Source organism: Dendroctonus ponderosae, unplaced genomic scaffold (genome assembly GCF_020466585.1).
Source record: "Dendroctonus ponderosae isolate FM_Combo_2020 unplaced genomic scaffold, Dpon_F_20191213v2 Dpon_F_20191213_1, whole genome shotgun sequence".
NCBI lineage: Eukaryota > Metazoa > Arthropoda > Insecta > Coleoptera > Curculionidae > Dendroctonus > Dendroctonus ponderosae.
In genome coordinates, this window is record NW_026017110.1 from 36,178,500 (window position 1) to 36,202,973 (window position 24,474).

Genomic DNA, 24,474 nt, shown 5'->3' on the forward strand with positions numbered 1-24,474 from the left:
GTATATACCGCAATTGTAGGCTTGGGCCTTAGTAATTGATATTTTGCATTATAAACTAACAATTAACGCATTTTTGATCGAAAAAGACCTATTCTGAAACTCTACCACGAAGTATCACATTTTTTGAAACTGAAACTCGTTGCCACCCGATCTCATGCAGCTTTATACAATGTTCATGTAAATGGTATTCACGCAAACCATATTATTCTCTACATTTTCATCTTTATTTGTTCAAAAATTCTTACACAGTTTTATCTAGGTTTCGAAGAACAATGGAACAGTTACAATAGCCCACTTCGCTAGAATTATGGCGTACTTAGGAATACTGCTATCGGCTGATGATTTTAATCTGTTAGTAAAAAAATACCTTAAAGACAGCTACACATTGAATTATATTGCATTTTTGCACGCTATCGATGAGGTTGTTCAGTATTTGGACCGGAATGGTATTTTGGACCTAAGCGGCGTAAGGGCATTTTATCTAATTAATTGTCATGGCTAATAACGATCTTGTTCTTGGTCATTAGGATATTATGGCGATTTTTCCAGGAAGAGTTATTAATGCAGAACTACCAAAATTGCCTCGACCTGAAATTGGAAAAATAATGGCTTCCAAGCTGTTCGGAAAACAAAACATATTTCATCCAGCTTTGGAGGATCCCAAAAAAGTAGAACATATTTTAACCACCATGTCGATGATTCAGGAACATGTCTCAAGAAACAGGTTGAGGGTCAATACATTTTTCAAGGTACTTTTTGCAAGCTATTTTGCAAAACTTTCATAGCTTATTGCATTAACATTTATTTTAGCATTTTGATGTTCTTAACTCTGGAAGAATTTCTGTGGACCAGTTCCATCGGGGGTTAGACGCTTTAGCTTTGAACGGAAAGCAGCGATTTTTCCTTTCATTGCCCGACGTTCAAGCTGTGATTAATCAATACAGAGATCCGTGTGATTCTACTAGAGTTTGCTGGAAAACATTTGAGGATGATGTAGATCACATATTCACAATCCAAGTATCTAGTTATGAAATATCACGTTTTTAGTAATCATGACAAAATATTGCTTTGCTTTAGGAATTGGAGAAAAATCCGAATGTGGAAGTAGAGATACCCCAACCAAAAGACGACTTAGTCGAGGCTTCTAAATTAGGAGGTAAAGACTGGCAATCTGTCAATACCCAGCACAGAAGCCTGTGTGAAGACGCCGTGTATAAAGTTAAGCAAAAGATAATCCACCGAAGAATTTTGCTGAAGCCAATGTTCAAAGATTTTGATAAGTAAGAATAGTTCTGCTTAGCTGAGAATTCGCTTTCGAACGCTTATTGCCATCAGTTAAAAAATACTGACATGTTTTAAGTAGGTTTAAGAGTTGTCGAATAAAAACGCGTTTTTAATTCGGAAAAAAAATTTGCAAATTTCAAAATAAGAATCATATATATGGTGGTACGAGGGGTGAAGTACCAAATTGTAGTGAAAAATAAGTGATTCTACCAAGTGGAAAATATGAAGAAATTCTCTCCGCCACATTGGATAACTCTAAGAATGCAGAAACGACAATTACATATTTACTTGCGTGAACAAATAGCAAACTTACAAACAAATGAAAATCCACCATTGATCGGATCCAGTGAGCCTTGCTACGGATAAAACTTATTCAGAGTGAATCCGCGCATTCCGTAAAGTTAAAATGTTTTCCTTAAATAATTTATTTGCTTATCAGCATGTACAAAACATAAGTACCACAATCGAAGTGGCACGAAATATGCCCGATTCTCGGATGATAAAATTAAAATCCGGCCCTCGAAGACAGGGGCGTATTCAGCTTTCGAGTCTTTTGTTGTCTATGAAATTAGAAAAATTATCGTTAGCCGACACTCGTAATCCCAGCACAAGGGGGGCGGGAGGTCATGACCCCCATGATCTGCTCCCCTGGATCCGCCCTTGCTCGAAGAGCCAATTCAAAATTATCATTAGGTCTCTATGCATTTATGCAATAAGCAAAGATCTAATTGAGCGATAATACTAGCTGTATCTAGTAAAGCAAATTTCAAACAAAAAGGTCTTTGAACATTTTTTCTGGCTTACAAATATTGTATGATGCCGGTGTACCAGTATTAGTACCTACACCGGAGAAAAACATTTATAAACGTGCCTTCGACGTAAAACGTCTAAAACTGTGGCTACAATTGGCACGACAAAATGTGAAAGTTTCCAAAAATTTTACTTATAATTTAATCTTTTTATCTTCAACTGTCAAGGTTCAACTAATCAAGGGTAATTAATTTTTATGTACCTAAACCTGTTTTAAACGTGCTCACTCAAAAATAACAACTTACATATTTTTTAATGAAATATCATCACTATCAACATCGGTAAACTTAAAATAAAATATGGTAAAATCAAAAAAAAAAACATGGGTCAAAAGTAATTACCTAAACCCCTAACGAACGGGTTTGTTCTCTCACGAAAAGTGAGAAACGGAATGTCAGGCGCGGGGCGGTTATTCGAAGGAGCGCATAGAGCCGAGAATAAAATTCTGCGGAAGCGTAAAGTTGAGGTCGACTGTACCTGCATGGTTTGCCCTCTGCTTCCAGTTTTTTTATCATTAATTACAAGGCAAATGTCGAAAACTAAGTATTATATTGACTTGTTGAACAAAGGCGGATCAAGAGGGGTCATAATCCCCCCTTGTGCTGGTTTCATGTCGACTTACAATATAAATAAATAAATATTTTTCTAATTTCATAGACAACAAAAGACTGAACTTCTACTACTTAACCCATCCCCCCGCCCCGCGTCTCGAAAGCTGGATCCGCCCCTGTCGCTGAATTTATTTTGATTACATAATTTTTGCTTTTTTTGGGAGCTAAGAACCACTGCAACACTTATGCACCAGACATTATAAAATATTATTAATATGAATATTTTACAAAATATCGTCTGTATTTGGTGATGAAAATGACATTATTCTCAAGAAACTAACATTGATGTGCAAGTTTCTATTTTTATTAATGCCAATGAATGTGTTCAAATTAATTTGTCCATACATGTTTGCATAAACATTATAACTTTAAAACGTGATAGGTTTGGAATTCTGGCAACTATTTTTTTAAATTAAAAATGCAATTTCGTTTTAATTTAAGATTTGGAAGGCGTTGTAGCTATAACTTGAAGTCTGCATATTACCATCACTATGTGATATAATTTTCACAGTAAAGGTTTAATTCTTTTAGACATAATAATGGTCATGTAAGCCGAAACCAAATGAGACAAGCTCTGAATTCCAATGGGATTTTGCTATCTGATGAAGAACTTTTTGCTTTGGAGGAACGGTTTAAAAATGATATGGGCTTTAATTATGTTTGGTTCTTAAAAGAAGTAGAACCCAAACCAACTGATGAACCACTCGTAAATGAAATTGTTCTAAAATCCTTCATTAAACCAATAGTATTGTTCACAGTATGTTAGCTTCCTCGAAGACATGAAGCGTCTAAATTCTGAAACACCGAATAAACCTCCGTCTAGACAAGAAAAGGATATTGTTCAAATTTTAGCGAAAATCAAAGGGAAAGTTGTTAGGGAAAGAATACGGGTCTTGGAGTTTATGAAAGATTTTGATAGGTATCAAATTTACAGCGTTAATTCATTGATAAGCCTGTTTTACTTCCAGGTGCAACGAACAAGTAATAAGTCGAATCAATTTCCATAGAGGCCTTATAACTTGCGGATTTGAACTAACACGCAACGAAGTAGAAACCCTTATGGAAGTGTAATTTATAGTACTTCCATTTAAGTCATGAAAATCACGATTATTATTTTTAACTAGATTTGCTTCTCCAATGCGACAGGAATGTGTAGATTATCGACGATTTGCCGAAGTAGTTGAAGAAGCGTTTACGCAGTCTTGTCTTGAAAGAGCTCCTCTCATTGTGCCGATTCAACATGTACCCACTAAAGACTGCGAGAAAAATTTCCTCAATTTTGATGAAAGATTGGTATTGGGAGTCGCTATGCAGAAACTATCAAAAAAACCTGATTTGAAAATGAACCTGTCATCCGTTTTAAAAGTAAGTGAAACACGACTAGTGATAATACTAGTGAGAAACCAAGAACTTTTATTTACAGGACTTTGATAAATCAAACTGTGGGACTGTTTCGACGACACATTTTTTGAAGGCGCTTACATTAAGAGGAATGTACAACCTCATTTCAAACAAAGAATTTGATGTCATTTGCAAGTGCTTCGGATTCGAACGAGGAATGAGGCATGAAGTCGACTACAGGGCGTTTATGAAAGCGTTAGATATTTTATATGCCACTGATAAATATAATCCTTTCTAAATAATCTAATACATGAGACATTTTGGTTCATAAGGGCAATCAAAAAGACGTAATTCTTGTTCCTAGTTCCGACCTTGGTTTTTATTACCTTTTAAACGATATAAAATGCAACAGTTGACCAATAAAAAATTTGGGGGTTTAAAAAAGTACAGGGTGATTTATGTAGACCGTGCATTAGAAGTTTGTTTTTCAACTTGCAGTTGATTTAGAAACTTCAAATTTGGTTCCGGTCATACCGAGTAACTGCCGCAACTATGTGAGATATATTTAGCCCTCTCTATACAGGGTCTACGAAACCTATAGCCTAACTTTCTTATTTTACATGCAAACCCCTAATTTATTTAGCATGGTAGAATTGCCTCTCCAATTCTACCGATTACGCTTTACAATAAACCGATTTTAATTTGTTTACTGCAAAACGGGACGTCGAAAATTGAACAGAAATTTGAATTATCATGTTTATTGTTTGAAAAATCAGTGGCGTAACATTCTTTTTATTTAAAATTATCCACAGACAAGGAACAAGGAACAAAAATTTTATCACAAAACAAGTATTGTTGTTAAGTGTTAAGCCTGTAAAATTTTATTAAAATATTCCAAGCGGTTTCCGTATTCGGTTTTCTTATTAAACTTTAACACCCTGTAGATTGGAAACTAAGCGTTTTCGGAACATGGCCTGTTAACGAACTTTGTTTTCTCATTGAATCCGGCAGAGGCTTTATAAAAATATTACTTTTTACTACTAGAAAACGGTTTTAAATTCAAACACCTATATGAAAAATGTGAAGCAAAACTCTCAAACACAACTAAGACTTGTGAATGTTTTAATTAAACATCTGCGTATAACAGCAACTTAAGTATGTACAAGTAAATTAATATGTTGGCTTAAAAAGGGTAACCGAAATGCCACCAATTAATAAAGGTAGTAATACCCAGAAAGGAATCAGAACATATGCTAGCTGCAAATGTAAAGAGCGGTATTCCAACTTAAGGCAGACCATAATTTGTCCTGCTATGAGAAATATGACTATTGCAAAGGATAACATATTCTTGTTGCTTACAAGATCTCTGAATCTATCCTGCAGGCATGAAGCTACAATGTGAAATAAAGCATCTATCAGTAATATTAGGTCATAAAGCCACATAGGCAGAAAAATCAAGAACCAATTCCAATGTGTTCTCGCCTCTAGTCGCAGGCATAGCAGGATAAAAAAGATTAGAAGAATAAACCAGGTGAATAATGCTCTGTGCATCACCATTTTGCCATAAATTGGAATTTAATAGATGCATGTTAAGCGTCGCTTTTATAGATGGAATGCGAGATCATCTAAAAAAATGTAATGGCACTAAAATATATTAAATAATGTTTTAAATAATTACCTTTACGAGAGTATAAATATATCCTGCTCTGACGAGTAAACTGTAAAGAAGACCCATAAATAAACAGTGAGTGGACATAACCTTACATTTTCCTTTACTGTTATTTACCGTCCAAAGAATATTTAAGGCAAGAAGCGCAATTTTGGTATCTACCAGAAAATATGAAAATAGGCTTCCTCTGACTATAGGCAGGATCAACAAAGCCGAAGTTAGGCCAAATTGACCTAAAATAACCCAATGTCAACTTAACTTTTTCATAATTTTCACGCATGTGTCATATCATGATAAGAACGTCTGAAAAAAGTTTAATTTACTGATTGCTTATACATGCGTAAAGTTTTGTGACAAGTTTGCTAGCAAGCACTCCCAGGACCAGTTTGGGATCTCTACTAGCCCTGATCAGGCGAGTTAAGTTTGCAAATGACAAATCGAAAACCCTGCACAAAAACAAGGAATAACGCAATAATCGCAGTATACTGCTATAATATATTATACAGAGTGTCCCAGAAATGACTTTACAAAGCGCTTAGCCACAAACTCCTTATCAGAAAATAACACGATTTAAGCAATTTTGGTTGCCCGGCGGCTGGAGAAATAAAAATCTTCGCGAAGACACCCAGTGTTCCGAACGCTGGGTAGTGTTGGATTCTTACCAACGAAAAAACTCCCTTTTTTGTACTATGAGTTTTCGGGAGTTATCCTTTAAAACTTGTAGTCCTCTTCTCTCCATGCTAGCTGCTTGCAAGCATGGGCATCTTATTAATTTCCACCTTAGTTCTACTTGCATGCTAACGACTACTAACTTTGAATATAAAACTAACAGGAAGGAGCATTCCGAACTATCCTTGAGAGAAAGCGCGAGGCGAAAGCGGCCATGTTAAACCTCCACGTATGACTCATCGTTAGTTTGGTGGTTCCGTGTTCACGTGATTCGTCGTTTGCCGTTAATAAAATATGGTCAGTTGTGTATCGTGTGATGCTTCCCTAACACGAAAACATAAATCTTGTGGTGTAACATTTTACAGGTAAGTGTTTGTAATCCTAATTAAATGTTTAAAAGTGAAAAATTTATTCGTATGACATTTAGGTTAACCTACGAATCACAACATATTACATGGACGTAGCTTAGGGTAACATTATTATCGTTTTGTGTTAATATTAGATGTAATTAGTAATTGGGGTTTCAGCTGGTCATTAAGATATACGAAATGGTGCACAGAACCATTATTTGGTGTATTTTGTAAAAAGGCAAAAACTTAGTTATCAACATCCTAGTACCATTCGATAGGTAATTAAAAATTGTATTTCCTGGTAAGCTAAAAAACATGGGGTTGTATTTAAATTAATCAAGTTAGAGCCACTTAAAGTTCTTATTTGATTAGTTTAAATTTGTGGACACCCTGTATAAAATGGTAAGTTTATTATCATTGGGATGTAAAATGTGATTTCTTGTTACACTACACTACGAATTACGTTTACATAACTTAAATAATTCTAAAGTATTTGACACATGAAAATAATATTAGATTTTGATAAAATTCGAATTATTATATATAACCTTTAGATTTAGACATTATAAATCTTATTAAAACAAACACTTATTTTGCTCAGAGAATCCAAAAATGCAATAATATATAGGGTATTTTATTTAGAAAAACACAACTTTTATACTTTTAGGGCTTTTGGGACACTATGTACATTACAAAAATATTTTTAAAATGTGCACCCCATAGGCGTCTGTGGATTCATCAAATAATACTTTGCAAAAAACAAATGGGCTAGCCGCAAACGTCCGTGCCGTATAATGTGAATAACCCTGTATAAATGGACGTAAGTGTGATATTTTTTTAATGCGTGGAAATATTAAAAATGACGCTTGGATCGATAATAAATATTTTTATTTTTGTTACCTTCTGTAGAAGAAATTTTAATTTGTTTGTGCTACTAGGTGATTTATTTATTATTACAATACCGTGGAATTCAAATTTTTAATTATTCAGTAACGAGAAAAAAACATGAAAAAATATTAGTTCTGAATAACTAAACTAATTTAATTATTTTAGCAAATATTCAAAATGTTCACCGTTTTCCGAACACATCAACTAATTTTTTTCAAAAAGTGAAACCGTACGTTGAGCATCGTGTCGGGCTTGGTTTTTAAAATAATCATATTTAATACATATTCAAAGTCAACAAGGGAAAATTACTGAACTGCCTAGACCTGATTAACCAGGTAATGAATATAAAATTAATTTCTTACGATGTAAACATTACATACGTCATAAACTCGAGCTTAACCGTTTAATGCCGAGATTAGCCAAATTCGAAGTTAATGTGTAACGGCCGTAACATTTAAGTTTGAGAATAAAATTAATATCGACAGAACTGCCTCAACTTTGTTAAATGATGGCAACGTAGCATTCTTCCAGATTTTGTCTTTAATTAACCTGTGAATTAATCACGAGTTAACCTAACATTTTCACTAATTCCAGTGTCAATCTTTACTCAAAAATTTATCATTTCCAATTTTCTTAATTTGACCAGTTTGCCTCACAAAATCGGAAGTGAATCAATACAATTATATAAACAGAGGTGATCGCGGAACTCACTGCATTGGGAAGAGTGAACCTCAATATCACCATCATTTCTATGGTAAAACAACAGCCGTAGAACATTCCAGAAATTCAGTGTACCTACTGTTAATTATTTACCATTTCTCCTTCTGGTTTAATTCACCAGATAATGTTTCATTTATATCAAGTTGCACTCTGGTTATATTATTGAAAATGTATGCTTGGGGAAGTACAATTAATGGAGAATTGGGGCTCGGTGGCATTGAAGATGAACATATCCTGACACCAAGACTATTAGATTGGTAAGTAGTATCAAATTAAATCAGTTTTTTTGTTGATTGCATGATGCTGCAATCCATTCCGGCCAATATTTCTATTTTATTCCTCAAAAGGCAGCTTGTAGCGTATAATTGAACTATTCATTGTCATTTACTTACGTAGTTACATATATGATATATGTATTGTGTTTCATTGGCATTTGGTTAATCTTCTAATCAATAGATAATTAGTGATATTTACTTAATGAAACATAAGGTTTTGGTGGTATGAAATAATGACCTAACCAAACCATACAGATACATACTTATTTATTTTGTGTTTTTTTCTGTTTTTGTAGATTATTTCTCAGCTCTTAGAGATAAATTCTCAAGCATAGTTTTGACACACCTAAATATTTATCTAGGCTTGTGGTTTTGTCATAGTACCTCTAATGTGATTGTGAAAAAGTCACATTTAACACTTTCGCCCTTCTCCACCTAAATTTTCGTTACTTTTCTTTGAAGGTATTGCTGAATCTGTACTTCAGCATATAACTTCCACATATAAGAAGCTGCCAACAAATAGCAAATTCAGTAATTGAACTAATTTGATCAATGTTCTTTATCAATCAGGTTATTCTGAATTTGGTCTAACAAATATTTAAAGTGTCAGAAAAAATCTATTGATCATTGAACAGAACACATTTAATAAAAGTAATATGTGCAATTGTCGTTTCGAAGAATTTGACATATGTATGATGTTGTTTTACGGATCTTGATAATCTTTAGTAGTTTCTTTTCGTATCCGATGCGTGTCAGTCCTTCTTCACTCGTTATTATATGTGTCCAGGGTATCCTTAGCACGCGCCTATATATCAACATCTCGAATGATTCCAACTTTTTGACAGTTTCAGCTTTTAAGGTTCAGTGACCAAACATAGCACTCCATGAACCTTAGTCTAATTCGTAGACATAAACTTCTATTTGTAAACATGGAAGAGTGAGCATTAAATATCTTTCGAGCCATTTCTATCCTGATCTTGATTTCTTTGTCTGGAGCCAGTAGCTCATTAATGACTGTTCCAAGATATTTGTATTTTGTAAGTACCCGTTCTACTTGTTTTCCATTAAGCGAGATAATAGGGTGAATATTCGGGTTCTTACTTATTACCATATATTTCGTTTTTTCTATATTAATCGTAAGTCCTACTTCTTCGCATGCTCGGTTAACTTTTTCTAGTATTCTTTGTGGTTCTTCTGCATAATCTGTTATGATTGCAGTTTTGCCTGCGGGTCTAAAATTATTGATTAGTGTCCCTCCAATCTTCACTCCTTCTTCTCTATTGTTCAGCACCCTTTGAAACACAAACTGTGAGTATAAGGTGAACAATTGCGGGGACAGGACGCAGCCCTGTCGGACGTCTTTTTGGATTTTAATTTTATCCGTTTCTATATCCTCAACCCACACTTCTGCCGTTTGGTTAAAGTATAACTTCTTAATTATTCATATGTCACTTTGATCTTGATAAGTTTGTCGTGTTGAACTTTATCAAAGGCTTTCTGAAAGTCGATGAAACAGACGAATACATTTTTATTGTACTCTCTACACTTCTGTAGCATTACTTTTAAAGGCCGGGACACATTTATCCGATCTGACTCTCCGATCTAGGGATGGGAGAAAAATATCGATGTAATTCGTTCGATGTTCGATATTTTTACCATCGATGTTGCAAATTTGGGATTTCGATAAAACATCGATGTTAGATGCGAAAACATCGGACATTTGATGTTAATACTAGATAGAAACATTTTCTGCGAACTTTTTGATAGTGCCGATACAAACGATTTCCAGCTGCACCCGAAAAAAGCCTCTTTTTGCAGTCAGTTAACCGAAAACTGTGGCAACTGTAAGTTGAATAAACTTAATCGATTAGCAATGCATTGTTTTAAAATGTCATAGTAGTAGTAAAATAAAATTATTTAGGTTTAAGTTAATCAATTTGAAATTTGTATGCAACTGCAAACTGCAACAAAAAAGAACAATGTTATAGGATTGATGTCCCATCCCTACTCCGACCATACACTCGGACGAAGATCTGAGCGAGAAATGGTACTAGACTTTGGACGTCGTAGTTCACATCTTTCTGCTACACATCCGATCCGTCTCCGTCATGTCATCCTTTATCCAATCATGTTCCGATTATGGTACCTATTCGATGGCTATTTGTTATCCGATTGCGGGAAGGGAAAGCGGTTCTTGTGTTAGATTACATCAATCCTGTTTTGGTTTTAATACAAAAAAATGGCTTTATTACATCTGAGAAGCTCATTGAAGAAGTGAAGAAATATTCGGTACTGCATGTTCAGGTCAGAAGCAGTATTGCATTTTTACATCTTTCTGTCTTTCTTACACATTTTTCTGCAGTATTTTTGCAAAAGACTAAACGCGACATGGATATTCTTAAACATTGATGGAATTTAGTTCCGTCTTCCAACAAATGAGAAAAGAGTGAGGAAAACTCTCATTCATGAGATATTATGGTCCAAGCAGCATCGAGTCGAAATAAGCCACCATAGCCAAGTCACACTCGCTACATTTTTTTAAAACTACTGCTGCTATATTGCTTGTCCATAGATTAGCGAATGGCAACTGTATATGACTATCGTAGCGAAGACTGAAGCGTGTATGAGACGTGTGACTGATTCGAGTCGGATCGGATAAATGTGTCCCGATCTTGAAGCGAACAGAGTTTCTCTAGTTCCTAATACTTCTCTGAAACCAAACTGCATCGCATCCACTTATTCATCACATTTGCTGTATATTCTATGTTGGATAATTTTTAGGAATATTTTTAAAGTGTGGCCCATCAGACTGATCATTCTATATTCGTCGTATGACTTGGGATTGTTTTTTTAGGCAACCCACTGATTTAAGCCACTCTCTTGGAATATTCCCTGTTTCATATATTATATTTGAAAATTCTGTCTTGAAAATTCAAATTTATGTCGTTTAATGCTTTCCACATCTCTATCGGAATGTTGTTTTAGCCTAGCATGGCTATTCTAACTTTATTGGCTGCTGCACGGAAAAGTTCAGTAGTGGTTAAGGCAAAGCATTGTCTGATATTTTCAGCCAAGAGCTTCTTCTCCATCCTGGTCCTCTATGGCCATGTATTTTGCCCTGAAGAATGAGCTGCATCAGGCCATACCGATCTCCGTTTCGTGTTATATGACCCAAGTATTGCAGATATCTTTGTTTGATTTTATCGTTGATCTCACACTTTTAATAGTTAAGCTTTCGTAATACTTCGACGTTGGTAATCCGGTCCGTCCATGATATACACAACATTCATTCTTTCCTTCCCACCACATATCTTCCTTCATCAGCAGAGTATTTCTCCGTGTGTATCTTGTGACCATCAGTGTTTTTTTCTCGTATGCCCTGTAAGTCTTTTTAATTTTTCATGCATATTAAAGGCATAGTGTTTGTTATTTAGTTTAGTCTTCAGGGCCTCTTTATGCCATGTTCTATTTGTCTTTTTAGTTGTTTGTATCTTTGCTGGTGTTTTTGTGTTGACGCTTTTCTTCCATGAAGTTAATTATGTCTTGCTTCATCCATATATTTTTCTCTGTTTGATCTCTTTTTAAAGTTATTACTAACATGATTCTCAAGGATAGTTTTATAATTAGAACTTTCGGTGTTGTATTTCATGGGAAACAGCGACGTAAATTTCGGACAAATACTTATTACTAGAATCTTCTAAATGACAAGCCGCACATTTAAATATCCGTAAACACAAAAGCGTTTATATTACTTGCCATTAACAATTTGTTGTTTTTCTAGGTACTTGGCCAACAAAGTTGTAGAATGTGCCCTGGGTGACAATCATACACTTTTTCTAACTAATGAAGGGCAAGTTTATTCTTGCGGCAACAATGATTACGGCCAGTTGGGACATGACCAACCCCGAAAAAGGCCACGTATGTCTTACTTTAGTATGTAACATTTTGCTTTATGTGTATTTGAGGGGTCTGTAAAGGAGTGCTCCAAATGGAATAGCGCTATTGCTTGATTTATTTGGTAAAATTTATTTGGATCATTAGCCATTTACAGTGGTCGTGTGTGTAACTTTATTGTTAAAACGGTGGCGAATGCATACATCAAATTACTTCAATATTATTAATTGTAACATACATTTTATAATTCTGAAATTTATTTCACTTTTTCAAATACTAGTTTACCTATCGCGGTAAGGTTTATCTACAATTTGCATTCATAATTGTGTCTGTCTGTGTGTGTGTGTGTGTATTGCACGCATGTCGTCATGTTATCAACATTCGTCATCACTCATCTAAGAAAAGCATATTATCACTATATAATGTGAACCATGTAAAAGCGGGACGCTTGTAAAATCTTAATTTTTTGTTCAATTTTGACATTTTTTTTTTGGACTGTAGGTTGCAACAAATTGTACTATAGAAATAATGTCACATTTGTGTTACACATTGCAGGTCTACTTGGCCATTTTTTGGGGGCAAAAGTTAGCTAATATGTATGCCACTGGATTAAGCGGATTGAGAAGGAAATGTGTTCAAAATGTCATTAAAAAATATGACAGTTTAATAATTCTACTGCAACATTAAATATCGCCTTGCTCTAGATTTCGTTCGTCTTATGAAACAAGCTATGGATAATGTGAAACCTAATTTTTTTAGTCAATATTGAAACAAATTGAGATAATCATATTCTGTTTTCTTCCATCAACCCACCGTTTAATTCAATGCACTTTAGCTTAGTGTTATGATCCTGGATGCATGTTTCAGTTGTTCTGGTGTAACATTGGCACACGCATCAGCTATTCTAGCGCATAGTTCTTCTACTGGCTGTAACCTTGAAACTTTATGCTGAAGCTTGTTCTAAAAGAATAAATCAAGAAGTGTTACGTCGGGTGAGCGCGGCGGCCTTTCAATTAAAAGACCTTCGTTTTGTCGTTCTAGCAGATACTAAATTGATTCGAACTTGAAGTCATGCACTGCGTTCCAAACTGTGTTCCATAGAATTTTCAGAAACGGATGTCTACTCAAATTACCACAATGACAAAAAGACTAATTATTTTATTATCAAGTATTCGATACTGTACACTTACTATTGTAAATGAGTCTTAATTATTGAAGGGATTAGAAGCAGAAAGGTTCTGGCGATACATTTAAAGAATAGAAAAAATATTGTTTAAAATATAATAGAAATGTTGAAATTAAATATTGGTGAAAAAGTCAATTATTCTCTTGTGCTTCAGCGTGGTATAACAAATTATTGAAAAACATTTAACTACACGACCAAAAAGTTTTACATATATTTTTTTTTTGTAAAATTCACTTTTATTGTATCTTATTCTTACTTCCATTGTTGAAAATTATTAAGCCAAGGCTAAAGCTTTTATTGTGGACTGTTTTTTTTAAATATTTTTTTATGCTCTTGAGACTTTTAAAGCTCGTGATCGATTGGTGGAATCTAAGGTAAATGTTGGATCAAATTGTCATATTTTTCTTTGGAAATATTTAAATTACTTTTATTAAGCATTTTACGCAAATCAGAAACCTTCATATTCCGCCATTATTGTTGAAGAATTGAGAATTTTACACATTGACGAAAGTAAATGTAGCGCTTGCGCTCAGCTTCTATCAAAATGATAAAAGGTAGCTCTTTCGTAGCGAAACCAAGGGCAAAATGCAAGCTCTCAAAATCAGTTGCTATCAGCTGACCTGAAAAAATATCTCCCCCTCAGAAATTTGACTGTATTTAATGTGAAACAATGTTCATAAGGCCGCACTTTTTTATTTCCTTTTTCTTCCGCTATTATACAGGGTGGTTCAAAATTGGCGTCATTCCTCTGGGGGCGTTGTCTGGCGGTGTTATAGGAGTAAAGAAAAACTAGTGAAATAAATTAATTGTTATTAAAAACTGAGACATTTGGAAAAAGCTATATCAGAAATACGGCAGCAATGTTTTTCAAGGTAATCTGCCTAATTAACATTGCGCAAATACCTGTTGCTTCGTAATTATTTAAAATTCCGGTTCAACAGGAATCGTTGAATGACGGAACCTATTTCGAAATGTCAACCTGTTCTCATAGCCTCGAATTTTGCGGGGTTTGGTGTTTACATAAATAATCCACACAACACCAAACATTTAACTCCAAACAAGCTAGTGCCTGTGTAATATCCTGATTATCCACTCTTATCAAGCAGCATCTCGTATTCAGTTAATTAACTCGTGCTCCATTTGTGTCTCCTTGTGCTGTGTGTGTCGTACAAACGTGGTAGGAATGTAGCCGATACGTGTTCACTCCAGAAAGCGCTTAATTCGGTGATGAATTTCTGCTTATTTTTAAAAGTTAATAATAATTCATTTTCGCTTCTAAATATACAAGTAGGCTTTGCTATTAGTCCCAAAATTGTGTCACTGTACTTCAAATTTTTCTCACTACGATTAAAAGAAACACGTTTGTTTAAATCGAGCAGTAAAAAATGATATTTTATGGGGGTGTCCTGTTTTTTGAATAGGTCGTACACATGTGTAATTTTAAATTATTTTCTAATCCCAAGCTCTATCAAAACTTTATGCAACATTAAAACTTTGCTGCCTTGTTTTTGGATCGAAAATTGGTTTGGGTAAGAAAGGCTTATTTTAATGAGATGGAGTTTGTTCTCTACAGGGTGATTTACATAGACTGTGCATTAGAAGTTTTATTTTCAGCACTATTCTAAGATAACAAATATTTTTGGTGAGTGACAGACATGCACATATTATATTTATGGAAAACACATGGCCTGAATCGCAATTTCCAAAGCAAGTGTATGTTGACTGAATAATTTCATTAATTTATCAATTTATTTAGAACCTGTTACTGGATTGGATGCATACAACATAGTTCGGGTGGCATGTGGAGCCACTCATTCCACAGCTCTAAATCAATGGGGTCAAGTTTTCTCATGGGGTTCTGATTATCATGGGCAACTCGGCCAACAGTTAGGTGAAAATATACAACCAGTTCCCAAGATAGTTAAAGCTCTTGCCTCTCAGCATGTCATTCAGTTGGTTTGTGGACAAAGACACACTGTAGCCTTGACAAATAGTAAGTAATATTAATTTAGATGAACTAAATTATAATGGTTCATTGTTTTTATTTAGATGGCGATATACTAGCTTGGGGTGCAAACAATTTTGGTCAGCTTGGCATAGGATTGTTTTCATCATCTGAAACCACACCCAAACTCGTAGCCTCATTAAGGGGTATTCCAATCGTATTCATAACATGTGGCGCAAATCACACCTTTGCCATTTCCAAATCTGGAGCCGTTTATGGTTGGGGTAAATAAATAACACATTTAAAATTAATGTGTTTTTCGGACATTTGGGCCAGCATGTGTGTTATCATGAAAAAATCTATATATGACTGCTAATTATTATTCGGTCTAAAAGTCTGAAGAACTCACCAATTCGAAGTAATGCGCACCGGAGCCCTTTTTGATAATTTTTTTATCATATTAATTAAATGTAAATAATAATTTGTTCCTTTCATATCTGTAGCTACTTAATGCTTAATTTCGCATTTATAATAATTACGCGTTTTCATTTTATGAAATTGCATTCCTTTATTTAAGTAAATATTTATTTTACTTATCCCTTTCCGTATCTATTATCTTTTTTTCGTCTTTTTGGTTCTGCTCCTTATTAGTGCAATATTAGGCAATATATTAGCCTGTCGGTGCGACCGCTCTACCCATTATCTTTATCGTAACAATTATTCTCTTGTTTATTAACTGAATATAATTGATTGTCTAAATTCTCTTCTCGGTATTATATGTGATTTCTTTTTATTAATATGTTTTAGGAAAGAATACTCGAGGTCAATTGGGAGTCAATGATACGGAAAATAAAATGTTTCCTACCCAACTGAGAACAATGAGAAACTTGAGGGTCAGATATATTGCTTGCGGTGAGGAATTTTCTGCCTTCCTCACACTAGATGGTGGCGTATTTACTTGCGGTGCGGGAATGTATGGACAGCTTGGGCATGGTAGTAATTCAAATGAGATTTTACCGAGACAGGTCAGGACTACTTGTTTGAATAATATTCTGCTTAAGCAATTTTCATAATCTTTTTATTTTTACCATTTTGCATTTTTGAAAAAAATTTTCTTTCGATAATATTATAATCACAAAGTTTGCAGAGTGGTGCCGTGGAATTAAGAAATTTTGTAATTGAAGCTTATGTCTATTAAGTAGTCGGTTAAATTAATTCGACTATACACTGGGTCCAATACAAGAAGGGTTATCGAAAACCATAAATGGTTGACTAAATGAACAAAAAGTTGGCAAATAAAATACTAATAAAATTTAATTCTAAAACTTTTGGTCCAATATTTCGTTTCTGACTTATTTGGTAGCAACGAGCTTTTTAGTACAACCATCGTTTTTTGGTGTAAACCTGAAATTCACATTATTATTATTTTGCTTTGTTTTCACTCGGCCACTAAACTGTTAACACTGACCTAAAGTTGCTTGGGCTTTGACTTCAACGCCATCAAATTACTGTTGAAATTTGATAATTTCAAATTTTTGAGGCATTATTTTATTCACCTCTTAACTAATTTTTTCAATTTCACCCACCTCGTATTATATCATTTAGGCTTTACCATGTTCCTATACTGACTCTCCTCAGCTTGGATATTGCGCCGCGATATGTTCAAGCCGTTTATCATAATGGAATAAGAAGTGTTAGAAGATCCAAGCATTGCCAATGCATCGGCCCGGTCGTCTCGCGCGAATTCCATGTGCGCCGGAATCCACACTATTCTTACGTGTTTGTGTTCTACCACTTTGTTCAGGCATCCCAGCAATCCTGGATCAGTCTTAGCTGCCAAACTTAGCACTGGAGAGCAGCCGAGCCGTCGGATCCGGTATCGATCACTCTTTCCAGTTCTTCTGTAACTTCCCTATCTGTAGCAACCTCGGGGATTAAATATAATTCCGCCTGAAACCTTGTCGTCTAGCATCCCAGCAAAAACGACGCTCCCTTGTTAGTGGCTTGCCGGTACACGTCTGCCCCAGACCATCCCGTATTGGGTGCCGGTGAGCCCTCGGTGTACTAACATTGCACCCCGTTTCGGGCAGTCACTTTCCTAGTATTCCAACAGGAATTCCTGTTGTTAAATTTCCTTTCGAACCCAAGTCCGCTATCAGGTGGGACAACTTTCTCACCTAGGATTGGAAGATCTCGACGCATGGTGGTTCCTATTCTTGAATGTCCCTGTCGTCGATGGTTGTCATGCCTTGTAGAGCTGCATTCTATCCTCTGTAGTACCGTAACGACCTCCCTGCGTATCCACAGGATTAGCTCAGGGAGGCCCAGGAGGATGTTTATGCTATGCTTGGTATCGTTTTCGAAACTCAACGCTACGTGCCGGAAACGGTACATGCATGATAGTGTGCAATCACCACCAAAAAAAGCAAACTTATATTTTTTTATGGATGGAACCTCAACAACATTTTCCACCTGTCTGGACCTTGCCTGTTGTTATACAAATTTAGGTTTGGCATTAGCCTATAAAGTTATAAAATTGATTCCAATACGTATTTGCAATGTACCAAGCCAAAGTAGTTAGTAGGTAAATTGTCATTTGGCCTTTCACGTACCTAGTTGGACTGTCAAGCGAGATCGACAGATATCGGTTAACAACGTTCTAGGTTTTTCGATACTCCAGCTACACTCTTATCTGCTTTTCTACCGTTCATCTTCATTGTTCTTTTATTATTTTTTTTAAATTCACCATGCCAACGCTTTCTAGGCAAGGGCATCTCAGCCCTAAAGGCTTCGAAATTAAGCCGGCGTCGAAGGGAGTAAAGCGGCTGTGCGCGGCAGTATATACATTTAATATTTTTATTATTATTGTTATTTTTTTTATTGTTATGTGTTGGTTTTCGTTTACTTGAAAAGGAACTCAACCGCGTGAGATAAACCATTTCTGGGTGATACCGTAAAATAGTAACTAGCTTTTGCGTGATACTCTTATTACTGTTGCACATCCATCATCCGGTCCTGTATCCAGAGGTAGGGAAGTTATTCCGATTCCGCCAGGGAATCTCTGGAATTATCCGCTCGCGATTCTAGTGAATGGAAGGAATTCGACGTGACAAATTAATACCTATTCCTCTCCTTCTTTGAGTGTTCTCTTCTTTGATGGCTTTGTCCAGTGACCCATATTGTGATGCCAAAAATGCTTGTGCCAACTTACTGTCATGTTTTGTATACATTTATAATTTTCAAACGCAAAAGCGAAACCAATGCACATATATTATCAATTCATTTTCTAGTCATATAGTTTAGAACTTCATAGTCTTGTGTGATGAGTACTTGATGGTCCGCGAAGACCAGCTTTTATAATATATTATAGCTTATTGAGAGTAACATGCATTTGTATTTTTTTCCACTTTCGAGATTTATTTTAAATAAGGTCAGTAATACAACAGTCCTATTTGAGTTCTTTTGAGATCGTTTAATAATGTTGTTCTACGTTTGATTTTAATTTGTGTATCTTTATATAAGGTAAGGCCGTCTTGGCTTCGATTACGTTTTATAAAACATTCTCATGCTCAAGCCAATGCTCATAGCTTTGCTTGCTCAAGTATCGGTCGATGGTGGCTTGAGTATTGCTCAGTCCAGCCATTGGTCGAGCTTTTTCGATGTACCGTCAAATGGTTTTTAAGGTTATATTATTGTTTATGTTATGATTCAATATTTTAATTTTTTGGGCTAATTTGAGGTGATATTACCTTTTTTTAAACGAACCATTATTGAAAGCGGATAATCGTGGACTACCAATATCACCCATTACTCAATTGCTGGTATGCTTAAGATTCTATGCAACAAGTAGCAAATAAATACGAAAGTTCCTATAAACCTATACTCGACCGATACTTCGCCGAAAATTCACGAAATACTGTTTATAATTCGATCTCTCGGTTGAGCACGATCTCGTACTTGGCGAAGCATGAGCTGAGTATTTATTGGCTTGAGTATCGTTTATAAATACGTGCCTTAAAGGTATGTTGTCATAAGCCTTCTGAAGGTCAACAAATAACAGATGTAGTTCTTGACGCATTACTTTCATTTTTTACATCATTTATGTCAGCGAGAATATATTGCCGTTCCATTAAACAAGTCAGAAATCATCGTTTTGAGATATTGACCGTTAAAGAAAAGACGTTTTTTAAAATTATAATAAACACCTGATCAAGATGTAATGGAATAAATATTTGCTTTGTGACATCGCTCTAATTTCAATCAACGAACATAAAGATAAATAATGGTTGATGTGTTTAAGAATCCAGAAATAAATTATGAACTCAACTGGACGCAAAAGGACATATTTGCTCTAAAGTCGACAAATGATAAGATTTGGAATTGCTAGTTTATGTACAAGATTAAATTCGTAAGTTAAAACTTATTCCCAATTTTAACTAAAGAGAGTAAATTTTGAGCTTTGAATTTTTGTTGCTGAATGAAAACCGAATCTTCGATATGGTCAGTGACTGATCCACCTATTAGGAAGCTAGCTTGTTTCTTTGATTTGTAATCCACTTCCATTTTGGTTTTGATCCCTTTCCCATATATGCTGCAAATGCAGTGAAGGTTATGGATATCTCTGTCTAGGTTTTATAGTAGTATTTTAAGTATAGAACTGTACTAAAAATTCTTTGAAATGTTATGTCTGTATTTTAAGCAAAATAACAATTGTTTTTTTGTCTCGAACTATTTCAGGTAATAGAGTTAATGGGCTCTACCATTACGCAAGTGGGTTGCGGCAGACAACATTGTTTAGCTTTGGTGCCTTCTCGAGGACGAGTGTACAGTTTTGGTATAGGTGGTTCTGGCCAGTTAGGAGTAAGGAAAACCAATAGTGCCTATACACCTCAGGCAGTTTTAGGTCCGTGGGTATCGCCTGGGGGAAGCTCTCTGATACCTAGTGACAATGAAAATGGCCCTAATCTAGTCATACGTAGATTGTTTGCAGGTACCTTCAATTTTAAAATTATTAGTAGCTTTTTGTTAAAAGAAAACCAAATTATAATATTAATTTTTTCTGGCGTAGTATTTATACAGGCTATATCCAGTACTTATCACCCCAATGCTAACATTAAACCGTGGACACTCAATTTTGTTTCACGAATATACCACAACAATTAACCCAATCTTAGTGGAAACCCATATTTTTTCAAAATCAGTAGGCCGAGGTTATTGCCTCCTAAAACATCATCCTTAGAGCAATATTCGCATTTCAATATAGTTTTATGTAAATTAGTATGTGAAAAGTTATCAAAACGAGAGTTTATTTTACATAAAAAATAATTCATGATTTGTACACAGTGTTGATCACATTTACTATTACCACTTACAATAGCAGAAGTGCATTTCGGGCAATTTCACTACAAGTTCTTCATTGAGTTAAAAATATGTTTGCGGAACGCAAATTATTCATGTCTGAATCAGAACAAATACATCTTTAACACTTAATTGATTAGTATAGTTTTTCGATGAGCCCGTTTTCTTGATTGCTTCTGTAAGTGTAATAACGATTGTGTTTATGTGTGTTTAGCGTTACTAATGACCCTCTTTTTGGTTAGTTTGGAGTTATACATGCCGTAATACAAGCCTACTGATGCTTCATCAAATATAAGTTTCTATTCTATCAATTAAAATTTAAAAAAATGTGTGACCAATCTGAATTATCTGGAAATCTTTGAGGTTTGAGAGTTATAACATTTAATAATTTCTATATGTACTGTGTTTATATACAGGGTGTGCCATTTTATAGTATCATGCCTTTAACGGTAGATAGAAAATCTGATTTTAAGATGATAATATCATACAAACATATATTGAAGAGGGTTTCGTTTTTGGTATATAGAGTTTTTTAAATAATTTGCGCAAATCGAAATTTACTGTAATAAAATTCTATATTCCAGGACTTCGCAGCACAACATCCAAGTTTTCGCTAAATTTACAGACGGTACCATGTGGCACTAATATTTAATTTCTAAATAATAATACTTTTTTGTGCCTACCCATAACAATCTGATTTTAAAATAAAATTATTTTCTGCTCATATTTATGTAAGGGTACGAGCACACCGACGACCGAGCGGGCGGATGCGATCTGAAAATGCTAATAACAAAGTTGAAATTCGATTCAACTGTTAATATCTTCTACAAACTATAGAAAAAAAAAACATTCGATATTTTTCTCGTACTCTAAGCGAGCCTCTATTACCCCTTAAAATAAATGACGCCAATTTTGAATCACCCTGTATAGAACGTGATTTTTTAGTGCTCTCAGTTGTGGGTTAAAGCTTGGGTTGGGGAGTTTAACCAACGGCCAGTCCTCTCGCCAAAGTAACTGAAAAAATCCTGGAAAATTCCAGAAATTTCATATAAAAGTGAGTTTGTGATAAGTCGCTGCGATCGCCGACAAAACAAACTATTTTGTCTTCAATCGCTACGCCCAGACTCATATCGCCTCGCTCAGCGTCGCATATGCCCAGAGTAATCTAATACCGTACATTTATCTTTTTGTCGATTATTGTGCTAACAGTCACCGTTATCGAGATTTTTTCAAAATCTTTTTAATTGCAAATGAATTACAACAAGGTGTAATTTTTCAAATTTTTACAAGGTAAATTTTCAGTGATTGGATATGGTATTGCGATAAGTCCCAACATATAGAATTTTATTACATTAGCTTAACAATTGCATGAAATATTAAAAAACAATAAAATAAAATGTTAACTTTGCCATCCTGTATCTGAAAAACGCTTTTAATATATGATTGTACGATATTTTCATCTTAAAATAAGATTTTCTATCATATTATACCGACCGTTAAAGTTCTGCTGCTATAAACTGACTCACCCTGTATATAACTAGTTCCACGCAAACAAAAAATCAAAACACCCCGTATAGTGGAAACTAATTTTAAACTGCGAACTGCTTAAAACTAACAAACGGTACCGAAAATCGAATAAAATATATCGATTTGTATTCCCATGGGATATAATATTGTACCGTGGATGGCCGAGTATCAAACTCTTTCTTCAGCTTCCAACTTTTATTCACCTCGGTATAACTTTAAATGCGGAACAGGAACCAACTAACTTCAAAATTACCGTCAACTTCACAAACAATAACACAAACACACGGAAAACTCGCTCTTCAGACTCGCGGGGTTTAACCTCTTCTGCACCCGATCGCTCCTGTCACTTCACTCTCCCTGGTCTAGTTCTCGTCGTCGCTTATATAGATTCCTTCATGTAACTCAGATGGTTCTCGAAATATCCAGAACAGGTGCGAAACTTCCCGCTTGTCAGTGTCATATTTGACAGTAAATAGGGCGCAAATGGGGCTCCCATTTACTGAAATACCATGAATTTGGATCCCCCCATTCCAAACGTGAGTACCCCAGGCCATTTCCGTTACAGTGCCCCCCTTCTAAACCCTGATCGCCCCTATTAGGCAACTCCTGGATCATCGTTATATCTGGCCAAACGGTGAATGTGGACAACTTTAAATTTTGCCTAAGGGCTCTTCTGGATCCGATAAGTGACATCGTTGTTCCTGGTCTGGTTCTCGTCGTCGCTTATATAGATTCCTTCAGGTAACCCAGATGGTTCTCGAAATCTCCAGAACAGGTGCGAAACTTCTCGTTTGTCAGTGTCATATTTGGCAGTAAATGGGGCGCAAATGGGGCTCCCATTTACTGAAATACTATGAATCCCCCCATTCAAAACGTGAGTACCCCAGGCCATCCTCCGTTATAATATCTTATGAACAGATCCACCGTGTACATAAAAAAATATTTTTAATACAAGTATTTTCATACTTTATAATAAGCTAACAGTTTCTATAAATACAGGGTGATTCAAAATTGGCGTCATTCCTCTGGAGGTGTTGTCTGGCGCTGTTATAGGAGTACATAAAAAATAGCAAAAGAAATTAATTGTTGCTAAAAACTGAGAAATTTGCAAAAAACTATATCAGAAATACGGCAGCAATGTTTTTCAAGGTAATCTGCCTAATTAACATTGCGCAAATACCTGTTGCTTCGTAATTATTTAAAACTCCGATAACCATGGAATTATACAGACTGACAATAAGATAGACAAGGATAAACGGTAAATTCAACAAGATTTGTTGACGAAATGTCAACCTGTTCTCATAACCTCGCATTCTGCGGGGTTTTGTGTTTACATTAATAATCCATACAACACCAAACATTTGAATGGTTAACTCCAAACAAGCTAGTGCCTGTGTAAGTAATTATTATCCACTCTTATCAAGCAGCTTCTCGTATTCAGTTAATTAACTCATGCTCCATTTGTATCTCCTTGTGCTGTGTGTATCGTACAAATGTGGTAGGAATGTAGCCCTCGGTATTTATTTGGTGCTTGGGAGAGTATTTATTAAGTGTCAGTTATTGTGCTCTAAGTGTCCCTGGAAGGCCCTGATTCGGTTATGTCCAATACTTCCTCTGTGCCTGGTACCCGAACATCTATTGCCGTCCACTATCTTCCTGAAACCACTCTCCGCGCCCTTTGTTGGCGTGAGTTCTTTCAGCTTCTGCTATGTTACTGTAGCATTTCCCCTGAACTAATCGCATATCAGCAAATTCGTCAAGAGAAATTTAATGTAAGTCACAGTTTGACAAATTATTGACAAGGCCTATCCACCTGTCCCTATCTGTTAATGGCAAAAAAACATCAATGCCGCTGTGCCTTTTCATCAAAAAATTGTAGAAGAGAACTTTTTTGATATCAAAAATTTTCGTAATTTGAAGCAAAGATCATAATTTTTCTTTTTGAAT

At 35.2% G+C, this 24,474-nt stretch overlaps 2 protein-coding genes and 2 long non-coding RNA genes across 6 annotated transcripts in view; 2 read left to right on the forward strand and 2 right to left on the reverse strand.

The window, feature by feature from the left end:
* LOC109541236 overlaps window positions 1–4,956 on the forward strand; it is a 17,850-nt gene extending 12,894 nt beyond the window's left edge. The window contains exons 5-13 of one of the 2 annotated variants that reach the window (XM_019910038.2): window positions 260–466; window positions 528–749; window positions 811–1,017; window positions 1,078–1,280; window positions 3,237–3,411; window positions 3,464–3,624; window positions 3,674–3,772; window positions 3,830–4,070; window positions 4,129–4,956. In XM_019910038.2, coding sequence (XP_019765597.1) covers window positions 260–466; window positions 528–749; window positions 811–1,017; window positions 1,078–1,280; window positions 3,237–3,411; window positions 3,464–3,624; window positions 3,674–3,772; window positions 3,830–4,070; window positions 4,129–4,344 — 1,731 coding nt within the window. In that variant the 3' untranslated portion in view covers window positions 4,345–4,956. The remainder of the gene's footprint in view (window positions 1–259; window positions 467–527; window positions 750–810; window positions 1,018–1,077; window positions 1,281–3,236; window positions 3,412–3,463; window positions 3,625–3,673; window positions 3,773–3,829; window positions 4,071–4,128) is intronic. The other variant, XM_019910039.2, reaches the window with a different exon arrangement.
* LOC125504004 lies at window positions 206–3,272 on the reverse strand. Its single transcript, XR_007281244.1, has 2 exons — window positions 1,598–3,272; window positions 206–1,539 (listed from the first exon to the last, which is right to left on the reverse strand). It is a non-coding gene; the product is annotated as an uncharacterized LOC125504004 (long non-coding RNA).
* Window positions 4,957–5,154: 198 nt separating the features above from the next.
* LOC109541238 lies at window positions 5,155–6,447 on the reverse strand. 2 transcript variants are annotated; one of them, XR_007281217.1, is made up of 3 exons: window positions 6,378–6,447; window positions 5,725–5,948; window positions 5,155–5,671 (listed from the first exon to the last, which is right to left on the reverse strand). It is a non-coding gene; the product is annotated as an uncharacterized LOC109541238 (long non-coding RNA). The 2 variants fall into 2 exon arrangements; XR_002172292.2 differs by having other exon boundaries at window positions 5,725–6,432.
* A 1,384-nt stretch (window positions 6,448–7,831) lies between these two features.
* Window positions 7,832–24,474, forward strand: part of LOC109541235 (probable E3 ubiquitin-protein ligase HERC4) — a gene marked incomplete at its 3' end in the record, with an annotated part of 482,710 nt that continues 466,067 nt past the window's right edge. The window contains 6 exon segments of the mRNA XM_048665023.1: window positions 7,832–8,599; window positions 12,399–12,535; window positions 15,454–15,690; window positions 15,747–15,926; window positions 16,450–16,667; window positions 20,380–20,632. Coding sequence (XP_048520980.1) covers window positions 8,511–8,599; window positions 12,399–12,535; window positions 15,454–15,690; window positions 15,747–15,926; window positions 16,450–16,667; window positions 20,380–20,632 — 1,114 coding nt within the window.